General features: G+C 41.5%; 1 protein-coding gene across 4 annotated transcripts in view; it reads right to left on the minus strand.

Annotated features, from left to right (window-relative positions):
- LOC135908902 (uncharacterized) overlaps nucleotides 1–16,616 on the minus strand; it is a 636,710-nt gene that overhangs the window by 56,506 nt on the left and 563,588 nt on the right. For all 4 annotated transcript variants that reach the window (XM_070532480.1, XM_070532479.1, XM_070532481.1 and 1 more), the window contains 6 exons: nucleotides 16,075–16,178; nucleotides 9,673–9,782; nucleotides 6,398–6,504; nucleotides 2,809–2,982; nucleotides 1,810–2,312; nucleotides 572–732 (listed from right to left, as the gene is read on the minus strand). In XM_070532480.1, the coding sequence (XP_070388581.1) occupies nucleotides 572–732; nucleotides 1,810–2,312; nucleotides 2,809–2,982; nucleotides 6,398–6,504; nucleotides 9,673–9,782; nucleotides 16,075–16,178 (1,159 nt within the window). The remainder of the gene's footprint in view (nucleotides 1–571; nucleotides 733–1,809; nucleotides 2,313–2,808; nucleotides 2,983–6,397; nucleotides 6,505–9,672; nucleotides 9,783–16,074; nucleotides 16,179–16,616) is intronic.

The raw sequence follows: 16,616 nt of genomic DNA on the forward strand, positions 1-16,616 counted from the left end.
GGTAACAGAGTAGCACATCAAGGTGTACAAAGAGTCACTTTTACTGGGAACAGCACTTTAGTTAGTGAGGAAGTTATGTAAGCAAGAGTTAGGGTCAGCACCACTACTGTGAGGACGTTGTACCAGCTACCTTAATGTATTATGTCCGGTTTGCTTGCAGTCAGCCGTATACTACTAATAGTAAAGCAAATTGTGCTACATTTCAATATGAAAGAAAACTCAGCTTGTCTAATCTGATTAAATTTTCTTGCAGAAGAACCAACTAATATTACCGCTTCACAAAGCTATGGTAGGTGCCTTTTGCGGGACTGTGCCACCCTCTAGCACAAGGACAGGCTACAATAAACAAAACAATTTGATAGTATGCACCTGTCTTTTCACATGCGACTACAACATTCAAAATGAAGGACCAATAATACGTATGCACATCTCACAAGACAACATGAGTGTGATAACGCAAATCGCATTTAATCTCAGAAAATGTATGTGGCAATGTAAAAACGAGTAGTCACTGCACTCACATGAATTAATTTTGTTAAGTGTGAACGGAACTGGATAAAAATTTACCGACCAAAATCAAGGCACGTTAACTCAGAGTCTCCAAGAGAAGGTGAAGGGCTTCTCTCCTGGCACTCCAAGTAGCCATCTCCAATAGTATCATCATTTCTCCGGTACTGGCGTTGAAGCTTAACCAAGTTGGCCAAAGCTGCTTCCAGCGGGGATGCAGTGTTGCTGAAAAAAAAAAAAGAAAGCACACAAGTTCGTAGGTTGCGCATCCCAGACTTAGTATCTTCCGTTAGAAACAAGTGGTTCAGAAATACTGATGTCCTTCCTAGCTTGCACTGACACAGCTGTTCTGCAAACACTGGAATGTTTAGTGCAAGAATGGGACAATCGGGACAATGAATGTTTTAGCAGATGCTTTAAGGGATTTTTAAAGGGACACTGAATAAGACTATTATTGGAAAATGGTTAAAGCTGCTAAAGAGCAGTGTAATGTTCCCTTTCTGAGGGAGGAAAATCTAATGATGCTACTCAAAATATGTTTTCTTCCACGTTGAAATGCAGAGTAATCAATACTTTTCTTTATTATTGACAGTAGTTGATAACCCTTTTCAGCTGCCTTTTCTTAGTGGCAGTACCAATACTGATCTACATTTATGTAATTTGCTCAATTACAAAGTCTCAGTTCTCTGTATAAGTGGTATGTATATCAAACACCTCAAAGCCCTTATCTACCACTCTGACCTGACTTAACATTTGTCTTCAGTGCCACTATGAACAAAAGGATCCGCTTCAAATTTTAAAAACTATGGATCGAATTCATATTTTCATAACGTAGAGCAACTACAGCCTTTAAGTCTTCCCAGTAAGGTCTTAGCTGTTAAAGTTGCACTGCTCAGGTAAAACACACAGAAATACTGGCGAGAAAAATAGTCACACAAAGACCTTGTACAGACAAAGGGTTCACAGGAAGACGGAGACAAAAACGATCGACAGTGACTCGAACAAGGAAAGCCTCTGGCTGACATTTTGACCAGAGACGTTGTCTTCACCAGGGCCTGGCGAAGACAAGTACTCTAGTATGAATGTTGATTCGCTCATGCCAGAAGCTTTCCTTGTTCAACCACTGTCCATTACTGATCTTGTATGTTTCACACTTTTGTGTCACTGTTTTAATCTCAGTTACCCAAACAGTACGACTCTGACAGATCGAAACATGCCATTGCCATGCTAACTAATCCCCATCAAAGCACTTTCATTGAAGCACTTCCAGTGAAGTCTCGTGGCAAGCATGCAAAGGCTAACCTAAAGACAGCTTCCTCCTCCACCTCCCTGCTTTCCAAGTTCTGTCGACCTGCTGCTGCTTGTTCATGGGGAGATCCTTCACGGCTACGGGCAGGTGTGCTTTCTTCTTGATGCAACTGCCCTTTTCTCAGTTGAGCAGAACTGTTGGTGCTGCTCAGAGTGTAGCTAACATCTTCTTCGTTGAACTGCGACAAGTGAAATGACTGGCCACCAGCACTGCCTCCGGTGCCTTCAGTTCGCACTCTGTATATGCCATACAGTGTGTACAGGCTGTAGCTGGATGATGAGTACGAAGGGGTGCTTTGTCCCCGAGTTGCCCGGCCACATGTCGCATCGAAAATGCAGAAAAGCAGCATCCTGAACCTGGTCCAGAGATTTCGCAGCAAAGCCATGCAGTCATAGTGTCTGAAGATTGCCGTAGGGACTTGGTGAACTAGGTGGACTATGAGACAGACAAGGCCTGCTTCACCAACGTATTGTGCTGACAGACCAGTTGCTGCAGGCTGAAAAAAAAGAAAGAGTGATTGTTGTGCATACTGTTGAAGCAAGCAGCTGCACGGAGCAACATTTCAGACTTGTAAACCATTTAGGCTGTCAGTTCAAATACCTCTGTTTCCCCACCACCAGTGTTTCCTACTGGTGTAGTGAAGCATTGCCTTGACCAACTGACCAGCTGATTGACTGACTGCCTAAATCAGCCACGCTTACAATGTACTTAGTTTCAGATTTCAAGAAACATGAAAGGAGGCCATGCGCTGGGCAAAGAGGGATGAAAATGAACACAATAAAATGTAACATTGGGAGGTAGAGAGGCAGCAGTTTAGATAAAGAACCAAATGAGCACCCTCCAATTGAACTGCCCTCCAACTGAGATTAAGGGAAAGAAATAGGGTTGCGCACGTCATGTGATGTGTCAATCAAATAGATAACTGGGGATCTTTTAGAGCCTTTTTTTTTAATTTATCAAGGGCAAAGGTGGTCAGTCCACAATAGCCTTACCTGAACATCTGTGAAGAAGATGTGAAGTGCGCTCAGTGCACCTGAGAAAAGCACTGTCGAAAGGCACAGTAAAAGCCGCTGGCCACGCGAGAAGGAAGAGCAGCTTTTCATCGTCACAGTAGAGTGCCATAAGTGATGCTCACAAAGTGCATGTATCAATGAGCGCTGCATAGTCTGCAAAAGGAAACCAAGGCATACAAACATTCAAGCACAGAAAAATGCAAGCTATCTGTCACAAAGAGCAGCATCAACAAAGTGCTTCAGTGTAGAGTACTGTTCTGGCGACATAAAGCGTGGGCGACCATTAAGAGTGCAAGCACCTGTTCATGCGAGTGCTCGTCTGGTGTAACTGATCCACAGCGCCACCTCCACCGCCTCCTTTACGCCTACCTGATGCCAGGCCCAAGCGAGGCCTGGGCTTGCTCACTTGTTTCAGTTCAGTGATGTAATAAATGCACTCTGTTAAAGAAGTACTGTAATGTCACCTTTACTTTCCATGCCACTCTAACGCTGCCAGTCATCAAGTCCAGGCCTTCTCACAACAAATAACACCTAAGCAGCATTCCAGCATGAATTATATAGATTTGATATCATAGCTCATTAATGATTAAGCATTCTTTTGACAGATGAGTGATGAATCCATATAATATTGGTTTTTCTTGTGCATGAAAACTGATTAAATTTCCGAACTGCTTACAAAAGAGTCCCAATCTGATACTCAGGTTGCAGTTTATGCTGACAATATCTAATACAGTTAGACCTCAATATAACACAGTCGGTAAAATCTGCTATTTGCTTTGTTACATCAAAACTGTGCTATCATGAAAATCAACATTTTATGCAGATCAGTACAGTCGCCAATTGATTATCCTTACATGGAAGGGGCACGAAATTTCTCGAAGTATCGGAAAATTGGAAAAAGCAAACTTGAATGAGAAAAAATTTAATTCTTTTGAACTTGACAGCCGGTGACGAAATACAATGTTTGATGCCCTGTCGATCTTCACATTGGCCAGTGGTATGAAGCTAAGCCAACCACGCTTTCGCATCTACTCCGCCCCCATGGCTGATAGCACCGCCCACAGTGGGATGATGCCATCACGAAAAGCGCTGGCAGAGGGGAGCGAATGCTTTGTCTGCCTCTCGCCTGAACAAATCTCCGAAACTAGAGATTACGCAACCTCCAGTACTAAACGTGTGGGAAGACACCACACATGCCATCATGCCTACTCTTTGCACATGCAGCAGATTACCTCTAAAGCAGGGCGCGCAGGCTGCATATATACGTCAGCCGTGCTGACATTCATTCAAAGCCATGGCACCGCTAGAAAAAAAAATAATAAGACACACGCCCCCTCCCTCTACTTGATACGTTGCTGCAAGCGGGCTCCCCTCCCTCCTTTCCCCTTCCTCGCGCGGGAAGACAGAGCTCATCAAGCCCCCATCCTTCTCGGCTCACCCTTTCACTTGCACCCTAAGCATACAGAGTGGGGTGTGCGATAGGATCTTATCGCACTTGGACTTTTTACCAAACATGATGCTGCTGCGCTTGGACGGATGCGCTTGGTTGTGTGGCGCATGATTTTCAAAATGCGTTCGCAAGTGGCAATATAACGAAGGGGATTAAGCGTGATTTCAATATAATGAAATTTCCCTGCCGCTTGCAATTCAATGTCGCCATCTGTGTCAGTGGAAGTTTCCATTTATTGTCCTGGTATTTCTTCAAGGTGGCAGGGAAATTTCGTTATATTGAAATCACGCTTAATCCCCTTTGTTATATTGCGATTCTGTATACACAAGGCGTTTCATAGACAAGAAGTTATAAAAAGTTAAATACTTTGTTATATTGAGAATTTTGTTATATTGAAGTTCTCTGCTACATCGAGGTTTAACTGTACGCCGTGATGCTGCCGACGACCCAGTTGCATATTTGTGGCTTCGAAATCTTCATATGTGCCCTCTCCTATCTTGCTTCCATAGACTCTGGCAGTGAGCAAGCACAAAATTGTTTTGTTTGTTTATCTGTTTGTACAATACGTGAAAACCGCAGCTGCTCTTTTACGGTACCTTATACAAATTTGCATGATTCAGACAGAGATTGGTGCACCATGTGAGCTTGAATTATTGCAAACAAACTATTACCGATGCTCGTAGTTACATTAGAGTTTGAGTTAACAAGCATTTACATAATTGTATCCCTTTGTATAATAACACGTGAATATAGTAACTGTTCACTACCATACATTATCTAACCTTGGATAATTAAGATAAAAAATTGCCGCACCATGGGAGCTGCATCTGGGATACCAGCAAGCAAGCTGTTCTTTCACTTATGAATGGACATACACAGAAATCGGGCTTGGCCACAGGAGATTTAATCGAAACCACTGCAGGAGTGGTCTGACACTGATGTTCCCGCATCCCTCCCATCCTTTCATCCCCAAAACAGGAAGCCAAATATAACACTACCCCTCACACAGATGTTATACCTATGTCATGCACATAGTATTCACACATACTAAGACAACATATCGATGAGGTAAAGAAATGTGAACTGGGCAGGCTGGTACGCATTCATGTCTGATGGGCAGTACTAAAACCTACACAGAATGAATGAAAGACAAGGAGCAGGCAGACAAAACATTCCCTTTCAACCGTGGGTTCATTCACAGATAGGTGGAGTTATATATAAAAACATATAGTGACTGGTATCAGTTAAGATCAACCAACCACCTGTTGTTGACATTTTAAAATTACATGAACAATATTTAGAACATAATATTTGTAGCAGCAAAAGTGAATCCAAGCTTATTTTCTCGACAAAAGAATTATTTTACCCAGAAAAATATCCAATATTTCGTACGCCTCAGACCACCCTCCATAAACTGCGCATTATTGACACTTTCCCAAAGTATTAAAGGAACAGTCTTGACACTGCAATCGATACAGTTCTTCTGAATGCTATTAACTATAAGTTCTCTCTGCTAGAATAAATATAATCTTGTCAGGATCTTCATATGTAGAGCAAAAAAATTACAAACATAGCACAAACTTCAGTTTGTGCTCACATTTCCACGCTTTCTTTTACACCACATGGCTTTCACCCACAGTGCTGAAATTTTTCACACATTACAAGCGAATCATTGCATTAACTTATGCTAAAGTTTACCCTTCCAGCCATTTTCTTTCATGTACAAAATTGGCACCAAACATACCACATCCATAATTTAAAGGAAATTTCAAGAAATTGCACAAACTGTACTGCGTGCACTGTATGCACCCCTACAGCATCTCTTTAATGAGTACTGGATTAACAACAGTGAGGAGTGGTTTGGCATCAGTTGGAGCTCTGGCCTCAGAAACCTCTCAGACAAATGTAAGAGCTCATGAGCACGTCAACTTGGGAAACAAATGTAAATGCTGGACATAGCCGTGAGGCAGCTCTTGGTGCAATGGAGAGCACATGCCATGTGACTTTTGCTGTTGTTACCATCACTCACGTGCCTTGGCAGCAAGACACAGCATGTGAAAATTTTCGTGCAAATAAAAGCCGCCAACGGACTCCCTGCCTCACTTTGCCACCACTTACCCTCAGCACAGGTGGGCTGTTCTTCGAAGCGAATGCCTCCCTCTCGATTCTGCCATCCTTGCTGCTTGTGGAGAGCCACTCATCGAAAACGAAGCACCAAGTGCGTTCTGAAATTAAGAAAACATATGTGCTTACTCAGGAAAGCCATTTTCAATACACCATAGATGTATCTAATAGAATTTTTAAAGGTTCTCTTTTTTGCACTGTATCTACCAGACGACTAACAAGCACAAGAAAAGGGAACAAGTAATGTGTAACGCTATTCAAACATTTGGTTATTACATGGTCATGCTTGAGTCCAAAGTAGTCTTGGGTTGCAGTGCAAAGGGACACGGACACAGACACCCTCTTGAATTTTCCTCTTGCCATTCCAAGCTTGTTAAACAGGGGGTAGCTTACTCAGCTCTTAGGTCTGTCATTACTAAGTCATGTCCACACAATATGCAACAAAGTTTTTCACAACAAATAGATGGGCTCGAGAAGGCTAGTTATCCTGTGCAGTTATTATCACTAACCTGCGAAAAGCTTTTAAAATGGGTAAAAAGTTCAGCTAAGAAACAAGAAAAACAGAAAAAGGAGAAAAGGTTTGCTGTGGTGCCCTATGTACATAGATTATCCCATGGTTTACAGAACGTAGCCAATAGATACGACGTCAACACAGTTTTCTCGGCCCCCTGCAAGTTGTCAATCATGTGTCCTATAATAAACAGGAAACTTGAACAGGGTGGAAAAAATGAAAAGATGATTGTGGCGTTAGACATGTGTCCCCTTTTGTGCCTTGTAACACTGGTATAGATTATCAGATTCCACTCATGTGTGGGAAAACATACATTAGACAGAGCAGCAAGTGCATTAATATATTAGACTAAATAAAAGAACACAAACATTCACTTAACAGCCCTAATGCTCCACATCTAGCGTCACACTGTTTCAATTGCGGTTGCAAACCTTTGTTTGATGACACAAAAATTCTTTCAAGACACAAATGCCAAACCACATGGGAAATAATCGAGGCATTCCACATTAAAAGATTAGGAGAGACTTGCGTTAGCCATGCATCTTTGTCTCTGTTAGAATGCGAATTTCAGTATCTTCACAACACGTGTGTTAATCTGAAGTAGTGTCTTTTTGTTGTTTCATTTTCTTTTTTTTTGACTTCCCCTCCTCCTGATATGTTTAACTAATGTCGTTATACCTTGTCATGTTCTTATGCTGCGGTTGTTTGCAATCACCTATATACATGTTTTTCGTTTCAATAAAATTTCAGTTGAGAGTTAGCGCTCGTCCTGTGTCCGTGTCCCTTCGCGCTGCAATCTAAGATTATGTTACCATACCAACTCGCCCAACTTTTTATCCTTTTCCAAAGTAGTTGTATAATTGTGTGCAGGTCAAAATAAGATGAGTGCTTGCCTAGGTACTTGCGCAAGGGCTCAATGTATTGTGCTTTTGTCAAATGTTAGACTAGTACTATATTCCCATGTGATCTACTGCAGTAACTCAAAAGCTACGGCGTTCTGCTGCTGACCATAATGGTAAGCATTTAATTCCCAGCCACAGTGCCCAAATTTCACACCGAGTCTCTTACAGAGCCTCGATGCAAACATTTGTATGTACTTAGTTTCAGGTGCACGTGAAAGAACCCTTGGTGGCCATAATTACTTTGCAGCCCCTTACAGCTACATCTGTATTTGTTTCAGTGTCATTTTCTGGGAATAACTCCCCATGAATTAATCGGTCAATTAATGCATCCTCATGTGAAATGAGGCGCAGATATATAGCTACATATAGACATATATAGATATATACACAATACAAAACAAGCTAGAAGCAGCCTATTTTAGCAGTAAATAAAATTCAGTTTAGCAAGCATGGTTGTTTGAGTAGAAAAATTTGTTAAATTGAATACAAGCATAAAAGGACTGGTTTCAAGTAGCGAAATGAATAACCATAATGTTTTATTTCTAGAAGCTGGACCTTTATGATACTGGCAAACGTGCCCTTTGGCAATAAGCTGACCTGTTGTAATGCTTCAGTGCCAGCAAGGAATCCAAAAAAGCATTAAAATATTACTTTTTCTTTTATTGTACACCTGAACAACAAACTTGTTGAAGATTCGAAATATATATCACATGGGGATAGTAAATTACCGACTTGTGTCTGAAAAACTAGCTAGTATAGAAAGTATAGCTAGTTACTTTCAGGCTAGCTATACTTCATGAAATTGAGATTTTATGCATTTTCCACTGACACAAAGTCAAACTCAGTAACACACACTCAGCCTAGGCTGCAAAGCAATCTGCTCGGTGTTATTTTCCTCACAATAACATGGCAGCACAATCTGAATCACACATTGGTGCTGACTTCTCAAAACTGAGAGTCATGTACACCTTTCGCAAATATGGCCAGATATCAATACATATATCTATATTGAATGCAATTGCTAAGAACATGCATGCTACAAATGTCGTTTAGTTAGAAACTTTCACTTCATGTTCTCTATGTGTTTATTAGCTATTCCTGTAAGCATTTCCTTGTAATGTGTACTGGTTGAGAAGACACATGTAAAATAAGCATGCGAGTTTCACTTAAACATGTTACTTACATCTTGCCTATAAAACAAGCTTGCCAGTGGACAGGTGAAAACATTATTTGACACAACTAATTTATATCTGTCTTTGCGTAAACACCTCAACAGCCATAACAGATGTCCCTTTTGAATATGTCTGTCTGCGACCCTATGTGAGTATCATTCATGGATTTTCAATGGAAATCCTCAGGATGTGTTCAGCTGAGGCGTTCGGCCATAGCCAGGTGTACCTCAAATACCTGCAGTTATTAGAGATGGAATCGTCACATGCACTGTACAAAAGAGTGTGCAATACTGGCACACAGCAGTCATTCCTTAGCGGGCCAGTCACTCTAACAACCCACCCAGACAGGACACTAGTAGATTCCAGGTTGAGAGTGAATTAATAGAATACTTGAAGCCACAGACATATTCAATGCTCAAATGCGCAAGTTCAGCTCAAAACCTGCATAAGAGAAAAGGGACATGCCTGTAAATTGTACCTTTATGCTAGATACTTCTCGGCAGATAACCATTCTCCCTTTTCTGAAGTTTCCTTGGCTTTGTGTATTTTTGTGGAATTCATCTACCTGAACAACCTGAACAATAGCTATAAATTTTAACTATATCGCACATAAATGCAATTAATGTTGCAGTGCCTTCCTTTACAGTGGTCTGTGCATAAAGAGAGGTGCTTTGTGCCACTTACGTGTATTCCAGTGTACCACAGTCAAGTCTTCCAAGAACCAAGATGGAAATTCTCCAGAGTTGTCATGCCAGACCTCGACACTTGCAACATTTCCTAGAGCGATCTTCGTGCTGAAGAATGCAAGGATAAAAATTAAAACAATTTTATTAAAGGACACAACAATATGCCTGCATGTAAGTACATGCAATTAACTCGCATTAGCTTAGGTACCCATATGATTGCATGTCTGTTATAGTCCTTACTTTAATGGGAAGCATTCTTTGTGAACTTCAGGCATTTTGAGTCAGTCCGTCCGTCTGTCTGTCTATCCTCCTATGTCATAATGCCATCTTGGTCATTTTTTCAACAGGATATGTATCGGAAGAGGCATGGGACGGACCTAGCTGGCATGCATACTTGGCATGAATGACATTTCATGACATCAGTGACATCACATGCTTGTCATGGCATGTATGCCATGACAGATGATACGAATGACAAGATGCTGCAGTGGTTGCTTATATATAACTGGACATGAATGACATGACATGCGTGCATAACCTGACAGGACATAAATGTCATCACATGAATGACATACATGTCATGACATGCATGAGCATGTAATTCCATGTCATACACCCATGTATCGCCACACCTATCTTGATACCTATCCAGTTAAAGAAATTCTCACGACACCATCGTCTCATGTTTGCATCATTCATGACAATCCCATCATGACATGCATATCATGTCCTTTCGCTCATGTCATGGATATCCTGATATACAACTTGTGAGAAAATAGAACTGACATGAACGACAATCATGTCATAACATGAATGTCATAAATGAGATTACTATAATGAATTGAATGACATAATGTGCATTTCTTCAACTGAACATGTTCTGGATATGCGTGTTATGACATGTACAGTGCTCACGGAATGAAACGCGTCAATTTAGGGCTAACTAATGCCCAGACTTTCGTTTGTACCGGCTGCAGTTCGTGTCACATCGACGTAGCTTTGGTGTGTACACTTAGAACGGAGTCAGAGTCACCTTTAGTGACCAGATTCATAGCGACATGACATGGTACTCTCGAGTTCTCTGCACATATGCTGGGTTCTACCAAATACTCGCTGTCGCGTTTCATTCCGTGAGCACTGTACATGCAACATTAACGACATGTCAAGCCATGTAGGTCATAAAATGAATGGCATACGAATGCCTGTATGTCAAACCATGCCATGATTCCCATGATTATCATGACATGCATGCATACATGCACGGCATGACATTAACATGACAGGAACTTAAGCCGACCCAGTGGACCATGTTGTTCTTCCCAGAGCTCACACCGGACTTTCACAGCTTTTCTTGTCGTTACCAGGCCGCTTAATCAAACATCGAGGCGTGCTTTTTACATAGTGTCCGACTACGACAATACTGCATTGAATTCCACTATGGCGGCACCATCACGGCTCAGCCAAGGCAATCAGCTGCACCGTACCACTTGGCGAAATGGCTATGAAAGCACATGGGCTTCAGGTTTTGCTGAAGTATCGCCATCAAGCCACTCGTTTCTGTTCTCTAAGTGATACCATGTGCTGCGGTAAGCGAATTTCTTCATTTTTTACCCACCTCACACCTCCATGCCACTTGTTCACATCAATTCGGCTGTTCTTAGAAATGCAATCGTCATTACTGTTGCCATCGTCTTGCTGCTGTTGTCATGCACACACACTAGCGTTACTTCTATGTCACTGTACTCACGTCGCAGACGAAAATACTGGACTTACATGAGCACACTGGTCAACCTGGCAATGCTTTATGGAACCCCAAACAATGCTGCATAGCCAGCTGCCTATAAAATGTTTCGTATAACATTGACTCCCACAGTGCGAGGGATCTGTACTATCTTTTTTATGTCAGATGTTCGTGTTATCTGAGCGTTAACAAAATGCAATCCAGCACAAAATTATGACTCATTTTACACACATACAAAGCCGTCTAGTGTTTGACAAATGTTTGTCTGGTTGGGGATGATCATGACATAGTCACATGAAACATGAACACCAACCACATAAAAAAGCTAGGCGACTTAAAAGGAGGACATTAGACATTGTGCCTGCCACACAGGAGCCTTAATTCCAATATAGTTAAGAACGCCTAGCTGTTCCCTTATTTATAGAACTTCTAAAGCAGTACTGAAACTATATTTCCAACTTGTCCTTTTCTGCATTTAATGAAAGTTCGAGCCCTCTAAACCTTAGAAAAATACTGGCAAGTATGAGAGTTCCCTAAATAATCAACTATAACATACTTGCTTCTACTAACCAGTTTCAATACCCAGGATTTGGATGTGTCATGTTGTCGCGATACACTGGCTCACTGCTATTGCTACGGCTTCCACACGCAGGGTGTAGTACAAATAAATGTGCACAGCATTCTTGTTTTTTTTATTAGCAACACCATCACACCTAGCCTTGTTGCTACATAATGTTTGAATTTTGATGCGAAATTTTGATGTTGATGACACTGGGTGCAGCATATCGAAATTAACTTTAACATCAAATTAAGACGTCCTATAAGTGTTTTCCAACTTCATTACTTGCCAGTTAATAAAGCAAGCTTTATCTTTGAAAAAGAGAGAGCAATAGACAATACACGGTGAGTGGCAAACGCATACAGAACGGGGATTTTCAACACATGACCAGTTTTCAATGTTCACAGACAACATTCCAAACTGCTGTGCGTGCATACAATACTATCCATTACTCCTACTTTCTATCTTGTTTTGCTTGTGTTCCAGTGGACTGGTCAGTTATGAAGGACGATAACTGTGAGTTAGAGTAACACTTGGCCAGCTTTATCAGAACAGGAAGGACCTCGATCAAAAAACTGGAAGTAGTCAAAATGACAACAAAAGCTTAAACAAACATGAGTAGCTCAAAAAACGTATATTATCAAAAGGTAAAAGGTAACAATAAAAAAAAGAAGGAAATATAAAAATACATTAAAAATAATAAGCTAGTGCCAGCAAAAACCATCAACAATAAAACTCCTGCCTTGTGCCATCTTTAGTGCAGCTCCATTAAAAAAATGTTGCCTTACCAACTAACTCAAATTCAGACCTTAATTTTTAATCTTGTCACACTGCCAATCATCTGTGTTTCCTTTCCCTAGGCATCCATATTTGGTTGCTCTAACATAATATAGTAATGGGGAAGGAAAGAAGTGGAATATATTTGAAATGATGATTTACAGCCACGCGCAATATGGCCCATCTGTGCACAAGCCTAGGCACGCCTTTGTCCTCTTTACTTTGTTGCATCTTTGTGGGCACCGCTGATTGACTGTTCCGTGACACAACCCTCCGGCAGCTCGAGCATCGTTTTGGTGCTGCTTAAGTATGACAGGAGTGGGAGCCAGGGTGAACGACGTTTCGCGCACATGGAGCGGTTTGAGGCGCACAATGTGCACAACATCACTATACTATGGACAGCGAGTAGACGGTGTTGTTGGTTCGAGAGTTGTCATTTTGTAGGTGAGGCCGGTGACTTGGCAGAGGACATGGTAAGGACCAGTGTGAGGATGGCAGTACTTTTTCCAAGAGCGCAAACCTACACACTGGAGTCCATAGGAGCATAAGGGAACTTGGGTGAAAATTGGTGAGCCGGCAATGCCTGTCATTTAGCGTCTTCTGGTGTTCTTGTGATGTGGCTAATCGCTGGTAGGCAACCCGACAGCCGTGATCAGTTCGGGCAGTGGCGTCGTGGATATAGCCAGTAAGGGTAAATGCAGGGGCACGCAGAAGGGTGTCCATAGGTAAAGTAGGATTGTGGCCGAACAACAAATAGAACCTCAAAAGTCCGGTGACATCGTGGCGTGACAAATTGTAATCAAACATCACAAATGGTAAGCTCCTATCCCAATCATGGTGGTCCAAAGAAACGCGCATCGACAACATCTCTGTGAGGGTGCAATTCAAGCGTTCTGTGTTGGCACATTTGTCTGGGGCTGTTAACGCTGTGGTAAGCATGTGTCGGGTCACGCACAATCCTAGAATGTTGGCAATCACTTTAAATAGAAATTTCGGACCCCTGTCAGTAAGGAGTTCTTTAGGAGCTTTGTGATGAGGGATGAAATTGCAATACATACACGGAAAATGATGTGCAAGAGTGGCAATGCAAGTCGGACGAGAGCTTCTTCAGTCTTCTACTTTTTTCCCTTCTTGCACTCCGTACATTCATTGGGTACAAGAGTGAGTTATTGGCACCACGATGTTGCCAGTCAGCAGCCTGTAAACCTCGCAACAAACTTGCTGTCTATGCTTAACCAGAATGCTAAAGTAATCTACCTCAACAATGGAGTGACAGAAAAAGCGAGATGATGAGGTGGGTAAGTTTGTTGCAATTCATTTTAAACGTGTAACACAACGCAAGCAAACAGAGGCACAAGGTAGAAAAAAAAAAGAAAACAATGACTTGCACTGTATTATAGTAAATTATTCTCTTGATATAACACCACAGCCATTCTTACTGCACGAAGACGCTTGGTAAGACAGAAAAGACACAAAAACGAAAAGAAGGTGGTGACACCGCCTTGAAATTCCTCTACCAGTATGCCATGATGTTGTGCATTTTGAACCCGTCTCCTTGTTCCCAGTTAAATTTCCGCGGTTAGAAAGGAATTACATTGCATTGTAATAGAGCCAGTGACTGCACCTAGGAAGTTTTAAGAGCTTTTACTGAACCACAATGGCTGAAATGTGAAAAAATACTTATTTTTCACATTTTTCAATACTTAGCTATTCATGACGTCATACCGACGTACCAGCCTGGGTTTCGGTGTGAGATCGAAACAAGAAACTTTCCCCGTCATTTTCTTTTCTAAAATATTACCATGAAAGCAACAATACTAGAGTTTTTCAAGAATACTTGATCGATCTGGACTGATTGAGTGTTCCTCTTTAGTGTCCCTTTAATGAAATCACAGTGTAAATGCTGTTTTGTAATTTATTTGCTGCCTTTTCTCCCTGATTGTTTGCGTAGTGTCACACATTTAAAGTGACAGAAAAAGTCACGTAGCCAGCATCAGTGCCTAGCTTTCTCGATTTGCATGGAAAAATTTGTGCATTTTCAGGTGGCGCTAACCTTTGCAGCACCATCAGAAGAATGAATGTGACATTAAAATGCAGTAGCCATGCTTTTCTGCTTCTGTCTAACTTGTGTTCTGTCCAGATTAGGAGAAGGGACAAAGAAGATAACAAGGAACAAGTCTATCTCACTGACTTTGGCTGAACTTTCCCAGGTCTTTGCAAAAGAAGTCAAGTGCACACAACAATTTTTTTAATGTTACAGCTGTGATAGAGGCTTTCTAGACGCACTTGTGGTGTTGCTACATGTTGTTGTAGTCACTGTTTGTCATGCTGTAGATTGCAGCACTTTCCCAAAAAATGACCATTATCACAGCATCATAGCGATAATCAAATGCTTATAGAATCTTTTTCATTGGCAAATTGTGCGAATGATATACAAGAGACATGTAACAGACCATTTCCACCACTCGTGAACTGCCATGTGCAGTAACCAGTTGCACCAAAATGAAGAAAAAGAAAGGGCGATCTATGCCTGTTCGTAAGAAATCGATGCAGAAGCTTATTCTAGAGGATCATATAAAAGAAGTTGCCCCACCCAGTACCAAACCTGTGAACTTCGCTTGCAGAAACTTACACTTTCATCACTGCATCACCTTAGCATTATCAATATGTGCATATGCTTAAGGTAGTGCTTCTTCCAAGACAGTGGTTGAGGCGCGTGCTAGAGCTCATGCAACAGTGGTAATAAACCAGCACCAACGTAAAGTTGGTGGCAAGAAATGAAAGACGGGATAAGAAGACACGCGAGCAAGAGTTGTGATCGCGCTAAGAAAATGTTTTAGTCCTGTGACATATGGATTCACCTAACGCAATATGCACATTTCAACGTCGTTGTGGAGATGGTGGCGTTCACTGTGAGAATCTGCTGCTGTCGTAGTGAATGACTTCGAAACTGGAGGAATCACTACAAGGTGTCCTGCTTTCTAACACGAAGCATTTTTCCCCGAGTCAATGCAGTTTTTGGTGTGCATCTGGCCACTCTCGTGGACCAATCCTGAAGATTGCGCAGTCTAAAAAAAAGCAGCCAGAAAAAAAAAATGTAGAAAACCATGGCTTGGATAGTTATCCTATATGACTTTTGCCTGAGATAAATTAAAAGCTCTGTGTATATATATATATATATATATATATATATATATATACGCACACACACACACACACACACACACACACACACACACGCACAAGCAAAATGGGACAGTTCTGATAGAAATTGAGCAAAGTTTCAGGTGCTTGTAAAGAAAAAAATAGTGCTGCTGACTTACCCAGCCAGGAAGGAAACTGTGGAACATCTTTGAAGAACTTGGTGGCTGTCAGCAAGCTTTATCACCTCTGAATCTCCTGTCTCTCCATGAAGTATCATTGACACCTGAAAAATAAAAGGCTTGATTACTGCCACGCCCAATACCATGCCAGTTGCAGCATTTCCAGCACAACACAGTTGTTACCATCAACACAGGCAATGCTAATGGACCTACCATGCTAGCTAGTTTAGAGGCTCTTGGTGTTGCACTGCTGAGCTTGAGGTCATCAGTTTGACACCAGCAGCAGCAGCAGCAGAATTTTAATGGAGGCGAAATGCAAAAATGCTTGTTATTTAGATTCAGGTGTACATTAAGGAGCCACAGGTTTTCAAAATTAATCCAGAGTCCCCCCCTACACCATGTTTCATAATCATATTGCGGTTTTGGCACATAAAACCCAAGAATTCATTTCAATGCTGCATGGTAGACGTGATTAGGTCCCAGAATTTGTAGAAGTTGCTTTGAAGCTAGGAACTTGCCTTTGATACATGTTGTAAGACATT

The sequence above is a fragment of the Dermacentor albipictus genome, chromosome 1 (assembly GCF_038994185.2).
Source record: "Dermacentor albipictus isolate Rhodes 1998 colony chromosome 1, USDA_Dalb.pri_finalv2, whole genome shotgun sequence".
Taxonomy (NCBI): Eukaryota; Metazoa; Arthropoda; class Arachnida; order Ixodida; family Ixodidae; genus Dermacentor; species Dermacentor albipictus.